This window comes from Anser brachyrhynchus (assembly GCF_964034855.1).
Source record: "Anser brachyrhynchus genome assembly, chromosome: 3".
NCBI classification, from domain to species: Eukaryota; Metazoa; Chordata; class Aves; order Anseriformes; family Anatidae; genus Anser; species Anser brachyrhynchus.
In genome coordinates, this window is record NC_137696.1 from 95,114,266 (window position 1) to 95,135,320 (window position 21,055).

General features: G+C 36.3%; 1 protein-coding gene across 7 annotated transcripts in view; it reads right to left on the bottom strand.

Moving 5' to 3' along the window:
- The window catches only part of FAM135A (family with sequence similarity 135 member A), an 83,113-nt gene that overhangs the window by 19,591 nt on the left and 42,467 nt on the right, over nt 1–21,055 (bottom strand). For all 7 annotated transcript variants that reach the window (XR_013948133.1, XM_080584088.1, XM_080584087.1 and 4 more), the window contains 9 exons: nt 20,589–20,742; nt 18,948–19,025; nt 16,714–16,763; nt 14,782–14,937; nt 7,968–8,041; nt 7,495–7,649; nt 4,946–7,247; nt 2,778–2,938; nt 543–634 (listed from right to left, as the gene is read on the bottom strand). Coding sequence is in view for 6 of the 7 variants with exons in the window: in XM_080584088.1 (XP_080440214.1) it covers nt 543–634; nt 2,778–2,938; nt 4,946–7,247; nt 7,495–7,649; nt 7,968–8,041; nt 14,782–14,937; nt 16,714–16,763; nt 18,948–19,025; nt 20,589–20,742 (3,222 nt within the window). In the remaining variant the exon portion in view is untranslated. The remainder of the gene's footprint in view (nt 1–542; nt 635–2,777; nt 2,939–4,945; nt 7,248–7,494; nt 7,650–7,967; nt 8,042–14,781; nt 14,938–16,713; nt 16,764–18,947; nt 19,026–20,588; nt 20,743–21,055) is intronic.

Genomic DNA, 21,055 nt, shown 5'->3' on the forward strand with positions numbered 1-21,055 from the left:
TGAAGTATGTCTAATACAATATGTAACACAAAAAAACGAACATGTAAAAATTAGTCTTCTGTGCTTTTCGAAGTTTACTTCATCTGAAAATAATAAAGTTCACAAAAGATGAAGACCAAGGTAATTTGATATGGATTCAGTGTCATGATGCAGATCTTGCAACTTGCTGACAAAAGATTACATCCTGCAAAATAACACATCTCCCTTCTTGCCACAGAAGTTTCTACTATTAGTGCTTTTACCATTAATATAAAAAAGTATTTTATAAACAATCCTAACTGATAATACTGAGAATTTAGGAGATATCAGTATACACAACAAAATGGCAACAACAAATACTTCTCCTTACATATTTTCCTTCAATGTCATACTAGGCTTTGTAACTACTTTAATGCAAGCCACAGAACAATTCACAGGTTCTGCTGGAATACAATAAAAACATATAGAATGTGTTAAACTGCATAGAATAGTACTATTAAATAAACATGTCTGAAAACGTACAGTGTTTATTGCTTTACAAAAAATCTTTTTTTAGTAAATACCTGATTCCTTTCGGACATAAGAAAATCTATTCTCCCTCCAGGCAGCCCTAGCTCAATGTAAGTCTTCACTAATCTTAGATCTGCGCTGTTACCTTAAAAGGAAAAACAACCAGGAGTTATATACTGCAAAGTGAATTTGCAATAAAAGCATTTAGAGTACTGAAATGAACCTATGGCACAAGTTTATATTTAAACACAGTTAATGATATTCTCAGACCTAATTAAAATTCAGCGAGACTCAGGAAGATAAACTGCAATGTCAAATACAGCGCCAAAACGAAAATGACATTCAGTTGCAGACGCCGTTTTAAAAAAGCAAGGATTTAGGAAGGCGTTTCATTTTTTTATAGCATCCAACAGATACATAGCACTGTGAACGTTAAATTCTTGAAAACCTAATTAACTTTAATAAAAGTCAATTAAAGAACTCAGAACTAGCTTAAAGGATTCGGTGAAGCAGCAAGGAATAATGGCAAGTTGTAAAGTTTTTCACACAGTAAAAAGGCAAAATGGACCATCAGTAGATAAAGATATGCTTAGACTGGTATACGAGACAACTAAAGCTAGTTTATAAGACTCCTGAAGATTCTTCTGTATCAGTGATCATGCATACTTTTGAAGAAAGGGTACCCTTTCTGCCTTAGAGAAAAAAAATAAATCTCATTAATAGGAAAGAACCTTTATGTACTGTTTTACAAGAAAATTCTAACTATATGGATTATTCTAAGGCTTTGAATACATGTTCTTATAACAACAATTTTTATGGCCACGTTAACTTTTGTGTTAACTCTAAGCATACAATAGCACACAAACATCTACACTAGTAAGAAGGAAGATTTCTGAGTTCAGTTTCAGAAGAGCTTAATAACGGATGCCTTCTGCTCAGAGGAGGAAAGAAAAGCTATTTTGTTATTTTAAAATTCTTTAACTAAGAAATTTGAAAAATGAACAAGACAGCTGTGCAATGTTAGTCCAGCCCAATATTCTATGTATCGTGTCTCCTTGCATTTTGTCTCAAAATGAGACAAAAAGGTTAATGGCAGAAAGATGGGAAATAGGTTCCTAACTACAGGGGGTGCCATTTCTTAGCATGCACATACATATTGAAATAAAAGCAGGTGAGTATGTTCAAACTTCAATGCGCCCAGAGGATGGCAACAAGGCTGGTAAAAGGGCGGGAAGGCATGTCTTGTGAGGACAGACTAAGAACACTGGGTTTAGCTATTCTGGAAAAAAGGAGGTTCAGAGGCGACCTCATTGCTGTCTACAACTTCCTGAGGGAAAGTGCAGAGAGGTGCCAGTCTGTTCTTCACTGGTAACCAACGAGAGGATGTCCAGGAATGGCACAAAGCTGCACCAAGGGATGCTCAGACTGGATATTCGGAAAAATTTCTTCACCGTAAGGGTGGTCAAACACTGGAACAGGCTTCCTAGTGAGGTGGTTGCTCCATGCCTGTCACGAGTTCAAGAGGCATTTAGACAGTGGCCGCAACAACATGCTTTAACATTTGGTTAGCCCTCAAGTGTTCAGGCACTTATAATCGTTATAATCAAAGATCTTTGTAGATCCCATCCAGCTGAACTACTCTAAACCCTTCTGTTCCACACTACTTAAATTCTCCTACCTTCTTTCATTTAGCAAGAGATTTTCTCATCTCTACTATAGCAAAGTCTCTGTCCTTGGAGATACTCAAAAACCCCACTGGACATGGTCTGGGGCAACCTGCTGTAGGTGACCCTGCTCTAAGCAGGTGAATTGGACCTCAACCATTCAGTCACTCTGTGATCTAACCTTTTAAAACCTAATAAACAATTGCCTGCAATTTACACACACATTTTTTTTTTAAATAAGAGTATACACACCTTTTATTTTCCTTGACAATGTAACACTACAAATTCTAAATAAAGCTGTTTTGTTACTATCTCTCTTCTGTTATCACAGTACGGACAAACACCTAGATGATGTAAAAACTGGAGGATGTACCTAATGTGAACTATGCCATACACCGGGTTTATGCACTTGAAAGTTTTACTGAAGACAAATGTTACACAAAATTCTTAATTTAAATGTATTTCTAGAACACATTGTTAAACATAGCAATACAATGTCAGATTCCCAACTCCCTCAGGTGAACCTATTCCTGAAGTGTTCAGTTCACAGTTCAAATAACAAAAGTTAAACCTGACTGGTAATCTGAACTGCCATCTCATTCAGTATCACATTTCCCAGCATACCATCTAGGCCATGGACACAGACTATAAGATGTATTCCTTCTCCTGAACAGTCATCCTCCTCCATACTGAAGTAAGGTATTGAAGAAGCCAGTTTGAAAACATCACTATACATGAATCCGGGAAGTTTCAGTTGCTTCAATTCTTCTTTAGCCTGGAGGAAACTGGAATGAAACAATACTTATGATAAAATAACATTTACTATGGCCAGACAAATTTAGGGTATCCTAGGATACAGTTTTCTATTGACTTTTTACTTTTGTCTTCTATGTAATCGATATGAAGAAAAGATATTTATCAAATTACTATTTTCACAAAATAACCCAGTTCCTCAAAATACTTCTTCATTTCAGCTTCCTAAAGTCCCCTTTCCTCTGTAACAAAATCTGTACCCTAAGATCAACTCTTCTTTCCTTTGAATATCTCTGCTATCTGTAAAATATTTCTGAAACCATAGATGATTCTGCTTTAGTTCCAGTCTTGAGTAAGCTACAGCTTTGTTTAACTGCAATAACAACATTAGATCTGGTTCTAATTCCTGTAAAGTCAAGATAAAGATATCCAGTGACTTCTGATAATTCTTGCCAAATTTAAGACCTATTTTCCTAGGTTAGCAGAGGTAGTGCTGAATTGGCTCACTATAAAGTTCCTTTAATATGCTGAACAATTGTTATTTGCGTCAGAAGAAACTAGATCCAGACCTCTGATCTCTTACCTATTAGGAGAGGGCTTACGCTATAGCTTCTATAAGCTGCCCACGGGCCAAGAGTTCCTCCTGCTTCTCCTTTCTGTAGTTTCTTTGTGTATGACCTTTCTACAAAGTTGCATATCAGTTTTCCCTGCAATGCTTCAAACAGACTTGCTTCATGCCAAAAGCTTTATGCTTCTTTCTCTCCTTTATTTGTCTTTTCCACATGACCCCTCGGCGTCAACCCACAGCCTGTCCTCTTCTGCCTGCTCCTTGTTTTTCTCTCACTCTACTTCTTGCTCTCTGGTTCCCCAGCTTTTTCTTTAGCTCATTCCTCACTAAGTGGTAAGAGCAAACCTCAATAAAGTCGGCCTAAACAGAGACCACTGCAGAGAGCTGGTCTTATCTCTCTGCAGCAGAGTTTACTTAGTTTGTACCACAAGAATGTTTAACGAATGAGATGTACCCAAGTTTGGTCTCCAAGAAGCAGCTCCTGCCCTCTGCAGTCCCTGTGGCCCCACCATCCACGTGACTGCTTTCCCCAAGGCCAAGTCCTTGATTTTACTCTGAGTGCCCTCTTTCTTTTATTGTTACAGAAAGCCATAAAATAGTCTCTGCTTTTCAACCTAGTCCATGCCAGTCCCCATTATCTCAACGCTACATTTCTGTCTTCTCACTTCCAGTCTCGTTTCCTCCACAATCACTAGATCCTTCCTCCTGCTTACCACAAACTGTCCGGTCTTTATCTCTTTTGTCCGCTGATTCTTCTCCTTGTTCCTACTTCTCTTCCAAGCCTTCTTCATTCTGATAGCAACATTTTGCTTCCAATACAACACAGCGCATTAAGCTGCTGCTTCCCATGTTCTGTTAGCAGCAGGAATTATCACAGAAACTCCTATTTTTGCATCTGGGATCCCCAATGTTCCTCTAAATTTGACCTTCCTGGTACCCAAACTGTAGTGTAATTTAGAGGTGTTACGTTTTGGATATTTGAAGTTAAGATTAAAAAATAAGGCTGTAATCTTGTCCAGTATTGCAAAATAGCTTCACAACAAATAGAATGGACAGTAAGTTACAGATACTTTTTGCTTTTATGTTTTTAAACTTGAAGCATATTTTTCTGTATATGCTATTTTAACAGCTTCCATTTCATTAAACACCATTTTTATGCTCAGTAGCCACTACATCACCACTTTTCAGCTGAATGCTTATTTTTAAAAAAGGAACATATTAACGAAACAAGATACATGCATTTTGCTTGAAGTTTATGAAACCACATGAAATTGCAATGTAAATCATATAAGGAATTATGTGCTAACACATTTTCCATATTAACATCTAAAATGTGATGTTACTGAATATACAGAATCCACAAGACACTGTCTTGAGGGCACTTGAGCATAACCACATTTTTTTCCCCTTTTACACTATATTAACATCATTTCTAAAAGCAAATAAACTTTGTTTTAAAACAGTCACTTACGCTAGCATTTGAGGTTTTGGGGAGCTTTCATACCAGGAAATAGATGAAGCTGTGCTGTAGGATGTGCTGCCTGGCTGCTGTGTAATTGCATCAGATTTATTCCTTGAAGAACATATAACATTGCAAGGAGAGTCTCTCAGAGAAGATGGAAAAGACAGACAACCAGTAGTACAGACGGGAGGCACAGTCATTCCGTCTCGCAGATGCCCACTATCAATCCTTTCAGATCTCAGGGCTCTTTCTTCTGCTAAGCCATGATCCTGGTCAGCACTGGAAGCTCCATCTAATATACCGTAGTCTGTTTCTTCATAATACCCGTTTTCAATCATTTCTTGATCATCCTCTTCTTCCTCATCTTGTTGGGAAGAGCAAATAATTTGCTTTTCATACATTTCTTTTTGAGGGCTAACAGGATTGCTGTTGTCCATAGGCCAAATATCTGAAATATCTGTGCTGCTTCGAGAGCCAAAATAGTTTTCTACAAACCCTTGTTTTACAATATCAGTACTACTGGTGGGAGAAGGATTATCTGTACCAGTTTCACTTTTAGCTGCTGACAATTCTTCCGCCGTTTCCTTTAGTTCTAAAGGCTCATTATGTTTTCCTTCATTTGTTTTTTCAACCTCATACCCTGCACTTACAGATGAAGAACCTGAAACAACAGATGGCTCACTCAAGCAAGTAATTTCTAAATGCAATTTAACTGTTTCTTCTGTAGTGTTATGATGCCTTTCGAGGTCCTGAGAGCCCTTGCAAGTTGTGCCAAGGTCTGTCTGTGGGCTGTTACTTTTCAAATCAGTAGATGTAACTTCATCTGAAACAACTAAGTCTAAAAGATCTTTTGTTCCTGAGAGAGAGGAATGTATAGACAGAGTTTCGTTATCTGAATGCCCTGAAAATAGAACACACTGTTGCTGCAAACTGATATTTGATTTTTTAATGTCATCGCATTTTGGCAAGTCAACTGCTCCAAGATCCAATACAGTTTTACTGTCACTTAGCTGGCATTCAGGTACAATAGTTATCTTTGAATTTTCATCAGGTGAGAGTTCATCATCATCTGAAGGCAAAGAATTTATGGATGTCAGGGATGATTGTATTTCACTTACAGCGCTGGTACTCTCAGTACAATGGCTTTCCAATGCATTTTTTATAGCATAGTCTGGTTTTAGCAAAAGCTGAGGAAATAATCTCTCCGTATTGTACACACTTTGCCCTTGAACATTTTCAAAAACCTGATCAGGGTTGGGGAGAGTTGCAAAAGAACTTGGTTCACTTTCTATACCAGAATCTGAAAACCTAGAAGAGGCATATGTCACACTAACATCTGGTAATTTAGTCATGTCCCCACTTACAGAAAGTTGACTTTCTTTTGTAGATAAACTAGGCTGATTATTTTTCATTTTTGTCAAGACATCACTGGTGTGTCGGAAGTTTTTTTCATGGACGTCTTCCTTTTCAAGCACTGGTTCTACTGAATGCAGTTTATTTCCAGATTCTGAAGTCTGAATATTGGGTGTCTGCAAATTCTCTCCTTGTACTCCATCTTGCGGAAACTCAGACCACGATCCAATATGAACAGTTACTTTCTCCCCTTCATAGGGATTCTTATTACTTGGTTTGACCTCAATTGTCCTGACCCCCGAGGAAGGTGGCTGACCTCCTTCAAGTATATCTCTGGGTTGCAGAGCACTATCTACTTGTATAGTTCCAGGACCTGCCTGGGAGATCGTAAGTCTACCAAAAATAGCCGCGTTTTCACAGTGCACAGGGCTACCCTGACTTGGTTGAACACCTTCAGTCTTAGCAGTCTTTTCCTCAGTTCCTGATGACAAACACGTAAATTCTTTTTGACTTATTTGCCTGGTGCAGGTCTTTGTATCACAAGGAAATCCACTTAACGTAGGGTCCAGCCCTTCATTAGCATTATATGAAGGCCTGCCTTCTGAGCTTTTAGAGGCATCTTCCAGTGCTGCACTTTTCAAACATTTGTAGCCTACTAAGACCACAGAGTCCTTAGAGTTCTGTTTCACGACTTTTTTTGTGTTTTCAGGTTTCATTGTTTTCATGAGCTTAGTAACCTTAACTTTAGGTTTATTTGTATCTTCATTTTTCCCTTTCAAAGACTTTGTTAGCATCTTTTCACTTTCTGAATGCCAAAGGTTGGAGGCACCTGCAGGTCTTACTTTCAATTCCGGGCTAGTAAATCCAGCTACAAAACCTTCTTCAGCTTCAAATTTATCCAGTTTATTGGACTCTGACCTTGGAAGATTCTGAACTACCAACCAGGGTACATCCAGATCTTTTACCAAAAAAAAGTGAGAAAAAAAAGGATTGTTTACAACAAGATTATGGAATTAGCTGAAGCTATAAAACACTGGTAATTACAGAATTTTACACATCCTCAAAACTCAAATTAGAAAAACATTTCCTAGCAAACAAACATACTCCTTCAAAGCCAGCAAGAAACGACAAGAAGAATACTCAGTTTCTACATCACTTTTGCTCTTTTTTTTCAAAAAGAAAACTGCACTGTGAGGTGTGTTTACCTTCAGTAATTGAATCTAAATACCGATCTTCAAAGATTATAGGCAAGGAGTTCATATCTCCATCTAGTTCACTGCATTCAATAGGGAGGGGTGGAAGAGAACTGCAGAAGGAAGTGTTTTTGATAGCTGCACACATCTGTAGATGACTCTGAGCACTGAAAAAAATGAAGTAGTCCTACATGAAAAAATAGAACTGTTTATTTTTACATTAACAGAAATCAGCAGTAGTTTAATTCCCTTTAGTGGAAGCTTTTCCACTAATCACTTATTTAATAGAAAAATTATTCCATTACTCATTTGAATTGCACTGTCTTAACTTGTATGTTCTTCCCTAAAAAACTTCAAATCTCTGTTTAAGAACATTAAGTTTCTTTTGAACTTATGTAAGTATTTTTGCAAGACAGTACTTCCACACAATGTTAACTACAGAATAACTATGTGCTTAATGTTATGCACTTCGAAAGGCTACTCACTGTAGTTCTTGATAGGCAAGGGCAGCTTGCCTAGGATGCTCAAGACAAAAGAATGCTTCTGCAAATCTGCGCACCTGCAAGATCCAAATAATGTTAGAGCTAATTGTGTATTACACACAAGTTCTGAAAATTCACCACGATTACTACGCTGCAATGCTATTAACTTGAATTGAATTATATAGTAATAATAATTGAATTATATACATAGTTTTTGGTGGTGGTGGTTTGTTTTTTCAACGTTCAGTCTGGGCAAAGAAGGAAGAGGATACCATAGGCAAGACTTGAAAGTGAAATGAGAATTTTAACTTGTGTACTAGATGACTGAGGGGAATTATATTAGACTCAACTGCCTGCTGAAAACTTGATTACCAAGAAATGAATCAACTAAACCAGGCCCACATGAAATAACAATATACAAAAAAATATTAGAAATTTCAGGAGAGGAAAGGAAGTAACTGTTTGATGGACACTTCTGAATGGGCTTGAGGATTACCTTCGGAAGCAGAAACCCATTACATGCGCTTGAGAAGTATGTTTCAAACATTTCACAAACACCCTCTAGCCCACAACTAAAACGTTGTGCAAAAAAATCTTTTGTTTGTAAAGATTTCAGCTGTGATTGATAAATAACAATGTATGCTAATCATAGGCACTGTATTCAAGACTGAATTGTATGCCTGAAGTTAATAAACCATGCAATATTAAAATGGTTTTTTGTAACATATGGAAGATTATTTCTTTATCATCAGGTATTTATTTTCCCAAGGTACTCTGGGCCTTCTTCTTGCTTTATCTAATTTCCCAGACAGTGACTATGATAGTTTCATGTTCTGTAATTTCCACCTTTTCCTTTTTTTTCCCCTCCCCTTCATAACATAAGAAAAGCTGGTTAAAAAAATGCTCTGAGGTGCTTAAAAAACAAACAAAATCAACTCAACAAACACACAAACAAACAAAACACAAAAACCTCACACAAACATTAAAACCCCCTATCTCTAACCTGTATTAGAGGCTGAAAGTCCTTCTGTCCCAACCTCTCAAAATTCTATTTACTTTTTATATGAAATAAATCTCAGTGACATATCACCTATGAATAGTCATAGAAAATGTTTTGAAGCAACAGAAAGCACTACACCGTATACTGCCTTGTAAATGCAACTTCCACTCTCAGCAGTGACCAGACACACACACAGAGCCTACCTCCTCTCCTTCAGAAATGGCACTCTGAGTTTATGCACGCACATGCTGCTTTAGAACCAAGTGTTCCTAACTATTCCCCTGTGCTTTCCCAGATCCTTTTCTAAACAGAGGTCTACCTTGCAAATATGTCATTTTGTCAGGGCTAATCCTCAGCCTTTCCCCCAGAAAGGTACAACATTGTTTTATTATTTAAAAACTAGATGTTAGAGCAACTGATTATTAAGGCTGGACTGGTTATCATTCTAAACTGAGCAACCTAAAAATTAATTACAGATCCTAACTGATCACGTAATAGAAAATAAGACAATAACAAGAGTATTTCCCTATTAGATGCCTGTGATTTGAGCCAAGAAAAGGGCATATAGCTGTTTCCCAGTAGGGGAGCAAAGCGCTTTTGGTTTTGGATGCAAGCAATCACTTTACCACCGACCAAAACCTGGCTTACACGGAGAACAGATCTTTATAATTCTGTCAATACCTCAAACAGAAAATTAAGGGCTTTTTATTTGCAGTAAACCCCATTTGTAATTGCTTAATTAATTCCAGTGCTTTTGAAGAAAATCTGATTCTCAGCTCTGACAGCGCTTATTTTAACAGCAACGGTAGAAAACTAGTTGGATGCAAGCTCCAAAATTGCTCCAAATGCCCAGATAATCAGTATTAAAGAAACAAAACAAACAAAAAACCCCTCACAACAGTAGTTTATTATGTTTAATCAGCGTGTACCTTATGGAGGGACTGAGACATTTGCTAGGACACTGTTAAGCAGGCTCTGCAGCAGCAGATAGCCCACCAGCTGGCACTGGTGACTCAAATGCTACCAACTTGAGCTGACTCCGCAACGGCTTTGCAGGAGGAAATTGTAGGCACTGCTCCTAGTCCCTACAGGCTTCCTCAAATTATGCACTCGATGGTCCTCCCAACGTAAGCAGAAGAAAAATTGGATAGAAGAAGTGCTGTGGAGTACATACTGAGTCCCTGGCACACCGATGAGTAGCAGCACTCAGATCTTGGTTCTCACTTCTCCTATTTTAGGACTAATCACACTGTAAGAAATCATTTTGGAATGACGTGTTCAGACCTACCAGAAGATGTCACTATGAAACAAAGAGTGTGTGCAAACTTTGTGTAATATAAAATATCTTAATCAGTTTTTTTTTCCAGTGTAGTTGCAAACCTTGTTAGTGGGCTATTGTAGTTGATGGATGTTCTAATCTGAATTTTTCCTGCTTTTTATGTAGCAATTAAAATCTTGTATAGTGTTTTACAGAGATGTACTCAAATAAGATATTGCATTTCATTATGACCTTATTTTCTAACAATACTCCAGCAAAAGCACCTATGCACAGAGGGGGAAAACTATTTGACCAAATACAGATGACAGGCATTTCTAGGGGATATTTTACTTGAAACATCTAAACCAGTCAGATGGATGAATCCCTAAAAGCGTTCATTCGTCTTAGATTAATATAAAACTTTCCCAGGGAGAAATTTCCAGTGGCGAGTACAGTCTACAAATACTGCAAGATGAAAAGGTAAATTTAGAAAAGATTTAGAATCCAATATAGACCAGATGAGAACATCATTTTCTAAAATGAAAGGACAGAATTTTGTATAGTGCAAAAATCTTATTTCGGAAAAGACAGATATGCTCTCAAGAGAGTAATTATAATTAGTAGGTCATCTCTCAAATTCCACCTACATTCACTAACCAGAAAGTCTACATCATTTAACATGCAGATAATGCCTCTAGTGAAACATGATCATTCCAGGTTTCCCCAAAGTTTATATAAAGGTTTATAGTCTCAAGACTATTAATGCAAATTGCAAAATGTTATGGTAAGCCCTCAAAAACAGTATCCAGAATCAGTAATGCTCTTAAAAATATCATGGCTCAAATTTACCATCCCTTTTTAATTTTAAGGTTTACTGACGTTCTGCAGTGCTAAATCCTGCTCAACTGGCAGTATGTTTCCTTATATATATTTAATTGCACATATTTGCAAATTGTTTGCACCAGCTCTTCACATCTTGGGAGTACAGGAAACCAGTGTGGTATCTGCAAATTAGTGCTTGTAAAATTAAGTATGATCACATTGCTGGTTCTATGTAAATTGGCTCAGGTAAAATTTCCTTTTCAATGCTGTATTATTCAATTTGTGCCAGACAGCAGCCTTGGAGACAGCCTCCTTGCTCTTCGTTATCAGGCCCTAAATAAAAAGGTAAGTTTAAGATTACCAGTGTCCTGCATCTCTTTTTCAGACTTTGATGTTTGGATAGATACTGTAGTATCCAGTAACTGCAGAACTCAGTAATAGCAACCGGCCACTTCTTTCAAAAATAAAATAAGCTTTATATATATATATTTAATAAAAAATAAGAACATTTTCAGTAATAACAAGGGTCAGCTCTGAGTTCAACCCTGAAAGAAAGTTTTAGAGACAAAGTACCATCCAGTAGCAAGCTACATGGAAGACTATGCAACCATCTTCAGCTCACCACCACTATGCTGCAAATGTAGCTTAATACCTAAAGAAAATAATACTTCTGCTGCATTTATTAAAGAAAAATGTTATTTTTTCTCTTCTTAAGAAGCAAAATTTGCATGTGATGTGATGCTTGAAACAAGATTATTTATTCACAGTGACATCTAAGAGGAGAAGTGGGCATAAAAACAATTGGAGGAGAAAAATGCAGGTACGAAAGCAAGTAACAGGTTACATAGAATCACAAACTAGCTTTGGTTTGAAGGGACCTTAAGGACCACCCAGTTTCAGCCCCCTGCCATGGGCAGGGACACCTCCCACCAGACCAGGTTGCTCAAAGCCCCATCCAGACTGGCCTTGAACACCTTCAGGGATGGGGCATCCACAGCTTCTCTGGGCAACCTGTGCCAGGGCCTCACCACCCTCTGCGTGAAGAATTTCCACCTAACATCTAATCTAAACCTCCCCTATTTTAGTTTAAAACCATTCCCCCTTGTCCTGTCATTATCTGACTGAGCAAAAAGTTGTTCCCCCTCTTTTTTGTAAGCCCCCTTTAAGTACTGGAAAAGCTGCCATGAGGCCTCCCTGGAGCCATCTTTTCTCCAGGCTAAACATCCCCAGCTCTCTCAGCCTTTCTTCAGTGCTCCAGCCCTCTGATCAACTTTGTGGCCCTCTTCTGGACCAGCTCTAACAGCCCCACATCCTTCTTGTGCTGGGGGCCCCAGGCCTGCACGCAGCTCTCCAGGTGGGACCACATGAGGGCAAAGTAGAGGGGGACAATCCCCTCCCTCCCCTGCTGGCCACCCCTCTGTTAGTGCAGCCCAGGACGCAGTTGGCCTTCTGGGCTGCAAGCACACACGGCTGGCTCATGTCAGGCTTTTTGTCCACCAGAACCCCCAAGTCCTTCTCTGCAGGGCTGCTCTCAATGAGTTCTTCTCCCATCCAGTCCTCATGTCTGGGATTGCCCCGTCCCAGGTGCAGCACCTTGCACTTGGACTTGTTGAACCTCATGCGGTTCACATGGGCCCACTTCTCCAGCCTGTCCAGATCCCTTTGGATGGCATCCCTTCCCTCTGTTGTATCGACTGCACCACTCAGCTTGGTGTCATCTTCAAACTTGCTGAGGGTGCACCCGATCCCACTGTCTATGTCATTGGTAAAGATATTCATCAGCCCCAAACAGACCCCTGAGGGACACCGCTCGTCACTGGCCTCCACCTGGACACTGAGCCATTGACCACCACTCTCTGGGTGCAGCCTTCAAGCCAATTCCTTATCCAGTCAATGGTCCACCCTTTGAATCCATCCCTCTCCAAGTTGGAGATCAAGATGTAATGTGGGACCGTGGATTGATCAGGCATGATTCCAACAAATCAGGAATCAGAAGGAAAGGGGAGGAAGGGAACTATTCAGCTTCTGTGATGCTTTCCAGTTTTCACAAAAATATTTTTAATACACACAGTATCTCAATTCATCTCAAAAATACTTTGATTTATATTCCCTAAAAGAACTGCAGTAAAATTCAGTTCTTAAATTATTTGAGAGCTAGAGAAAATGACATAAATCTGAGACTTTAAGAAATACATTTAAGAAGCTAAGGACATATCATTACTAGCATACACGTATATTTAACAATGGTCCAATTAAAATAAAAATATTAATACTTTCGGCTCTACTCAAGGTATACTTGTACAAACACTACCTTAGCAGCAGTTGAATGCCAATGCAGGTTAATTGAAACAATATTCTCATCTTATAGCTTCCACCCCAGTTGAAGGATTCCAGAATTTGTATGAAAAGCACAAAGGCAAGTAAGATTCATAGACAGCCAGTAAATTGATCACACCTTGCTACTGCTAGCCTAGTCACTCTAACAAATAAGTCTTGCACTCTTTCTGAAAGATCCCACTTCTCAGAATAGGCTATTTGCACAACCACAATTCCCTCACTGAACAGTGTGATTTTTCAAGGGTTTACGTAAGACCCCAATCCAAGTATCCCTCATAATCAGTTTCCCCTACAGAACCAAAACAAGAAGACTTCTGGTGCAAGTGATAGAAATGCTGGTTAAACAAATCAAGTCTCTGCAAACTAAAACTTTAAAAATGACTTTATTTTGGATTGTCACTATTACAAAGCACTGATACCATGTACTCTCACTAACCAGACCTACGAATGAACTCTCTGCAAATGGTTTTACAACAAGAGCCTCCAGATAAACTCTTAAAATGACTTCTTATATGTACGTGATACATGTATGGATTATGATGTCAGAGAGTAAAGATGTGACGCTAGCTAAAGATCAAGTTGTGTGATTGGGGAACAAGGGTGGTGGGAAGTGTTGTTTGTTTTAATGAATTTTACTCCCTGAAAAATTTTAAATGTTTTGTTTCTTCAAATCCTTGACCACGAAAGAGGGGAGGAAAAGATATATTTATGAGAAGATAAGGGCAAAGGTTTATCTCATACTTGAAAAGTGAAGGTTCAGCTCATACTTGAAAATATTTCACTATGTGCTGTGGTTTTGCATGTAGAAAGCAGCAACTGTATATACACATCACCAGATCTACTGCGTGTGTAGTTACCATGCATCAATTTTTATACATACACACACATAAATGCCAAATCCTGTCTGGATTGTCTCTTCTTTTTTGAAATCTCACTCCAGAACCCTTTCACAGCTTAGGAACGTTATCAGTTCTCAATTCAGAAGAAAAATATGTTTCATTTTATGATGTAATCTGGCAGCCTAACTGCAGTAGGGAAGGAAAATGAGTGGGCACTAGACATTGCTCCTGCAGAAAAATACATCATTCTACACAAACACATCTCCCACAGACTGCAATTTGCCTTCTGAAATGCGTTTCTTATTCAGACAATCAGTGAATAAACATAAACAATGTACTTTATGTGTATTTTATATGTATGTACTTTATATATATTCCAAGAATAAGCTCTAACAACATTATATACAAACTAATCAATGCAAGGCAACAGCTCCCTTTGTGATTCCAACTACCTTTCCCTAATAAAACCTGAAAAATTACAATTTGGAGTGTCATTTCCATTACAATGTGTCTCAGCAAGAGTATGAACATCCCATTTATAACACCAGACTTAATACTTACTCTTAATGTGTGATGCTCTTGTGCAAGCAATGCTGTGACCTCCTCTTGTAAAGTAATGACCTCCAGAAATTGCCCCCAGAGAGCCATTAGAAGTGAGCAAAGCTGAGCAAGATTCATATTTATAAGTTCTGCCAGTTCATCGGGATTTTCCATTTTCTGAAGTATGGAAGAAAGATTTACATGATTACTAGACCCTAATGAACAGACAAAAATTAAAAGAAGTGTATTTCATCTTAGTAAGAAATTTAATTTTAAAAGTAACTTCCAAATGAGAACTGTTTTGTCAAAGTATTACAATTGAATTAACTTATATTACAACACTACCAACTTGTTTTATTAGTATTTTAAATATTATCTAGATGTCTATTAGCATTAGGACTCATGATCTTAAATTGAGGCAACAAAACCATTAATAGCAACCATAACTATGAGTTGCAACTGTTTGATTTTCTAACATGCAAAAATATAGTGCCTGAAAGGAATCAGAATTAGAAAACAGAAAATTGATTCTAGGTATATTAGTCCAAATTTGATACAATCCTAAAAAATTAATGAAGACATTTCCACTTTGGAACATTAACAACTTACAGTAATGCTTATATGCCACTATATGCCTACATACACTTTAAACATGTTCAGGAATCAATGTTATACTATTTGATAGTTACAGAATAGGTTTCCTAGAAAGAGGTCATACAAATTCAGTGCAAAACAAGTTTTTCTTTCTGAGAGTGTACTGTAATCCTGTCATCCAGTTCCATGCAAGTCAACTGTAAATTGTTAGCCTTATATTCCCTACTATTTTAGAAGAAAATCTAGCTTTTCCGAAACTAATTGGAGACAGATAAGGCATTGAGGCAAGGGGTTTAAAAAGTAAGTATAGTAAAGATCCAACACCAGCAGTATTAAAGGGGAAGCGTAAAAAAAGATTACAAATACTGAAACACCAACTTAGGAGGCAAGAGTAGAAATAAGAGGAACTTTTGAAGAGAACTGCATAAAAGAACAGAAAGGAGAAAACGGAAAAAACAAATATAGTTTAGCAAGCTAAGGGAAAAACTAGCAAAAAAAAAATCTTAAGTACTAGAAAATACATAGAAACTACATAAATGTAAAAAAAAAAAAAAAGCCTTTCTAGTTTATAAAGTAAGATTATTAGTTGCTCACAGAAAGCTAACTGTGTTGGCTTTCTTTGTCTCCAGTTATACAGATAGCATCCTTTCAACATCAGTATTACATTTCCTTGCAATTGTGCTACTACTTTTGAAAGTATGAATGAAAGTTAAGTCTACTACAAAAGCTGGGTAGCTAGCCCACTCAGCAACAAAGCATGGACCATCCTGCATAAAAGTCTTCAAACTTCTGCTTTAAATTTGTCTGTGATAAGGAAATCAGCTCTTCAGCTGAGGATAATTCTGTCTGGTGCACATTAAAGAGCTGAGAAGACAAATCTAAGTAATCTATAGTGGACAGTATTTTCTTGAGAATGCATGGAAAACAAAAGGAGACAGCCTCAGGCCAAGTCCTTCTGGATGAGGGTATGCCTTGGAGAATCTGCTTTTGTACAACTTATTACTCATGCTCGATCTTGTAACTGTTATTTGGTATCTTCAAAAAGAAGGGATTCAAATAATGAACACATAAAATTCAAAATATTATTTTAATACAAGTAATCCATCTTTCTATAATCTTCAGTTTTATGATCTTTAACAGTTACCACGGGTACTACTGCCATGCTGAGCCACCAGATCAGTAGGTAAGTTTTTGAGTCAGTTGAGTGATTACTCTTTGAAAGAACAGTCAAAAGAAACAGTGGCAAAAAAAATAATATAGGATGTTATCACCTAAACAGTTTATTCCCAAGTACCATGTAAAATCAGCATACTCTACTTTTATAGTTACTTCACTTATTCAACAAATGTAAAGTAGTACCTTTACTTCTTCGCACAATTCTGTAAGACGAACTTCTACATCTATGTTTTCTGGAAAGATGAGAGTATATAACTATGAGAAACACACTTTCCAAGTTGCATAGTAAAACCTATTATCTCACAAAACAATTTAAAAACATTAAAAAGAAAAGAGACTATAAATTAAAACAATGTCACATTAAACGTCATAATCAACTTTAAATCGAGTAAATGATAAAATAATTTCTTACTAATGTCTGAGATTGAGGACAGAAGATGATCAATAAAAAATGGTTTGCAGCCAGGTATCATGAAGACTTATCATAAGACCTCATCAAGGATACAATTTTTTTTATTCCAAGTTACACTTGCAAGCACTGTATTGTAGATTATATAGTTTGCACATTACCAGAACTGCTCAGCTATTCAGCAGCAATATCATCACTCAAAACCAAGGTAACACAATTCATCTTCTACCTCAGATTTTCCAGACATTTGTTAACTCAGCACTGTTTTTCTACAGGTATATTATTTAACTGATTTGCAAGCTACATAAATAAAAATAGATTCTTGTCTGATGAGTCATAGTTTGGTCAGATAAAACTGTTCTTTAATTAATCTTTCCCTCAATAGCTCAATGTCAAGAGTAACTCAATCTTCCACGCTATGGCAACTTAAATTGAATCAGAACCTCAAATGTCTTTATTCCTTCATGTAAGATACTGTTCCTTATTAATCATTCCTTTTCTACTCAAGCAAATCCAATCAATTAAATAATAACATTGTACTATGGTAAGATTTCCTTCTACATCTGAGGTACCAGTAACAAGGGAGTAATTTACAAACCTAAAATTATTTCTGACAAATATTTAAATTATTTTTCAGAAAACAGTATTAAGGGAAAAAAAACAGTTTTACTTAAAAATGTACACCAAAAAAACATGCTTCCAAACCCACAATAATATGTTTAGGATATGGATAATGAATGTAGGCTTGTAGAACAGCAATAGCTTGCTTAGTCATCTGGTCTTTGAATGATACCATCTGGATTTGCTGAGTATATATTGATTTTCAAATAATTGCAATGCCTTATGTCTAGGTTTAAACTTAATGACAAATTAACTCACACAACTCAAAGTTCTGAGGAAATATGCAATATAGAAACGTATGAAGTTCTCAGAAACAAGTTTAGAAATGTTTTTGAAATAAACTACTTGCACCTGTTGACAGGACAGCACTTGATAATTGCTCTGAAAATATTTGAAAACATTTTATATACACGTTATATACGTCTTTCGGAGTGTTTGTGGCCACACAGATTTTGTCATTAGTGAAAATATTAGATGGTTCTCTTTTGAGACCATCTAATACTGAGTAGTCATCTTGTTTGCCACACTGCGATTGAGCGTAGGTTTGATACAATAGGTAAAGCTGACGTCTGAAGTCATTTCTGAAAATCCCAAATTACAATGCTATCAAAAAACCTAAAATATCAAAAATAAACAACAACAAAAAAAATCCACTAGACAATACAAGACTAAACAAAATTAACTGTTTTATAGCAGCATTGTTCATACATCTAATGAAATTTTACTGGCTCAGCTAAAATAGTTTTGACATTTTTTAAACAAAAATGCAGTCATTCATGATTAAGTTGGTGTCCTACTATGAGGCTAAGCTGCCATTTTATTCTTCTCTCATCATAAACTGCCTTGTGCTTAAACAGCACTGTACTTTGTCCAACATCAAACCAACAGTGACTCTCTCCAAAGAGAAGGCTGTCCATTTAGATGTGGACAAACGCACCCTAAGCTTTAAGAACGTCTTGTGTAGTGTTTGGAAGAATCAAACCTTGAGATACCAAAAGTAATCTGAAAGATTTCACAGGAAGAATAACTACTAGCCTTTAATTATTAAAAACAAACAAAAACAAAAACTAAGTCTGTAATGAACTAAATAAAATGAATTATAAAGAAATAAAAATAATTTTAGCTATTTTATTTAAATGGTGACAACTGACTGAACTCTTCAGTCATTTATTAAAATAGAACAACACTAAAACAAAGCATATTATTTTCTTATTTTATTATCTACGCTCAACCTAAAAATAAGTAGTTCAATTCTACAGACTTCACCAGAGTTCAATATACTCTCACTGTGGCTAAATAGTGAAATAGTGTTCCTGTTTACAAAATAATATGTTTTATATTATTAATAAAAATCTGAGGGGTTATATCACCTGCTTTGAAAACATACCTAGGTAGGCGTCTCTCTGGGTTCGTGGAAATTTTCTTCTGAGAAGGCGTTCATAAAGGACCTGCATGCTGGCCTTGGCTAGTTATAGGGATTGCACACACATGACTAGTTACTACACTCCTTTTTTCATCTTTGATTTATTATTTGCCTTAAAGTTAGTAAAAAAGCTTATTGCTAGCCTAGCAATTAGTGCAGTTAGATCAGTACATGAAAGCACATAATTTTGGTGTAATTTCTAGATTAGATATCACTCATGATATACATTATGCTAACATTCTTTTATTTTCTGAAACCAGTAATACTTAAATGGTCAATTACAGTTACTGAGTCCAACAGTTGTCTCCACATGCTTCTGCAAAATCAGTCTTTTTAAAAAATTATATGAGAGAGCAACAGCAAAGCAAACAGAAGAATCAAAATTAGGGAGGTTATAATTTAATTGAAGATTAAAAAGTGACGATTCGAGATTTAAATGGGACTTGAGATTCTCTTCTCCAAAGGTCATTTATATTTAACATATAAAATCTCAACCAAAAAACAGTTCATTTACTTTAACAATTAAAAATAAATGCAAGAGACAGTTTTGTTCTTTGTGAAGTCCAGAGAGCTTCATTTTTTTATAGACATCACAGAAACATGGCTTTTTGTTCCTTTCTAAATTATTATTATTAACTGTTGATAGATTTTAGAGAAATTAGTGTTAATGATAAGCACTGGTTATTTTACAAGAGCAAAGAGTGACTAGTAATAGCATAATTAGTATTTACATTATTAGTTCTTTTTGTTATATCAATTTCCCCAATCAAAGTATATACAAAATAACTGCAATAAATGAAAAAAAAAAAGATTCAGAAATAAGAAAATAATTATAGCAGAAACTTAAGAATTAAAACAAAAAGCAAAATACCATAACATCACAGGAAACAAACCATGAGCAGAATATATACAATGTATGTTAAATGTAAGTACTAATTTTCTTTTAATGTATTTATTTTGAGTGTTTCTTTTCAAGCTTGCATTTTCTTAAGCTAAGCTAAGTCACCCAGAGAAATGACTAAAGGTCTGATCCAGCTACCACTGAAGTTTTTTTTTTTTTTTTTTGTGACGTCAATGAAGACTAAAAGATACCTCCTCACTATGCAATTTGATTGTCAGCTTCTTTCTCTTACATGTATTTTGTAACAATGTTTTAGGGGAATTTAAGGTCCTACCTGAAACATTTAAATATCAAGACACAATCTTAGCCTATCTTTACAATAAGAATAGTGTCAACAGATTCTATTTGGCAAAAAGTGCATTTTGTCCTTACAAGGCAGACTAAGAGTTGAGTCATTCACATAATAGGGTGTTTCCCTCCATATCAAGATTAAGATAACTGACACAGAAATACTCTGTACTGTAACTGTAGCATTACTTCTGTTTCTACAAAGAAAACCCTCAGTTTCTGGTATTTTTCTATGCACAGATTTTTAACACACTTGTTTCCTTTTGTTCTTGAGTTATTAAATTCCAGCTCAGTTTGAATAAAAATATTTTAGATAGACAAGATGTGTGAAATCAAAGCCAGTTTAGCCTAGGAAAGGGATTATTTTTAATAAACATCAAAAGGAAAGTGATATATTTTTATTAAATTCAACATACCTAGTTCAATTCGGTGAGAAGAGGGGAGCTCCTTTGTTATCATAAGGAAATAGCTATGTAACCCTTTGAAAGCAAGCAGCAAACTGGCACAAAGTGTATAGTGGAAATTATAGGCATGACTGAGGAAAGACTCTGAAACAACAAAACTGCAACCCTAAGAAAAAAAGAAAAAAGATTTAGGCACATACTAATTTCATACAATAAAGGACGTGTTAACAATGCAAATTGCCTATTTTTATGAACCTCATCCATCTTTTTGCAATTTTCAACAGATTGCAATATCTTAAAAGAATAAGGCTAAACACTAAATGCTGTAAGCTTCCCATCTGCACAGTTTTGAAACAGGTAACATAGCCTTTTGGAACAATTCTTTTATTTTCCCATATTTATATTATATAATGTTCCCATATTATTATTTCCTACATTATATTATATGCCTGGCACAGCAAAGTAACTCTAACAAAGTT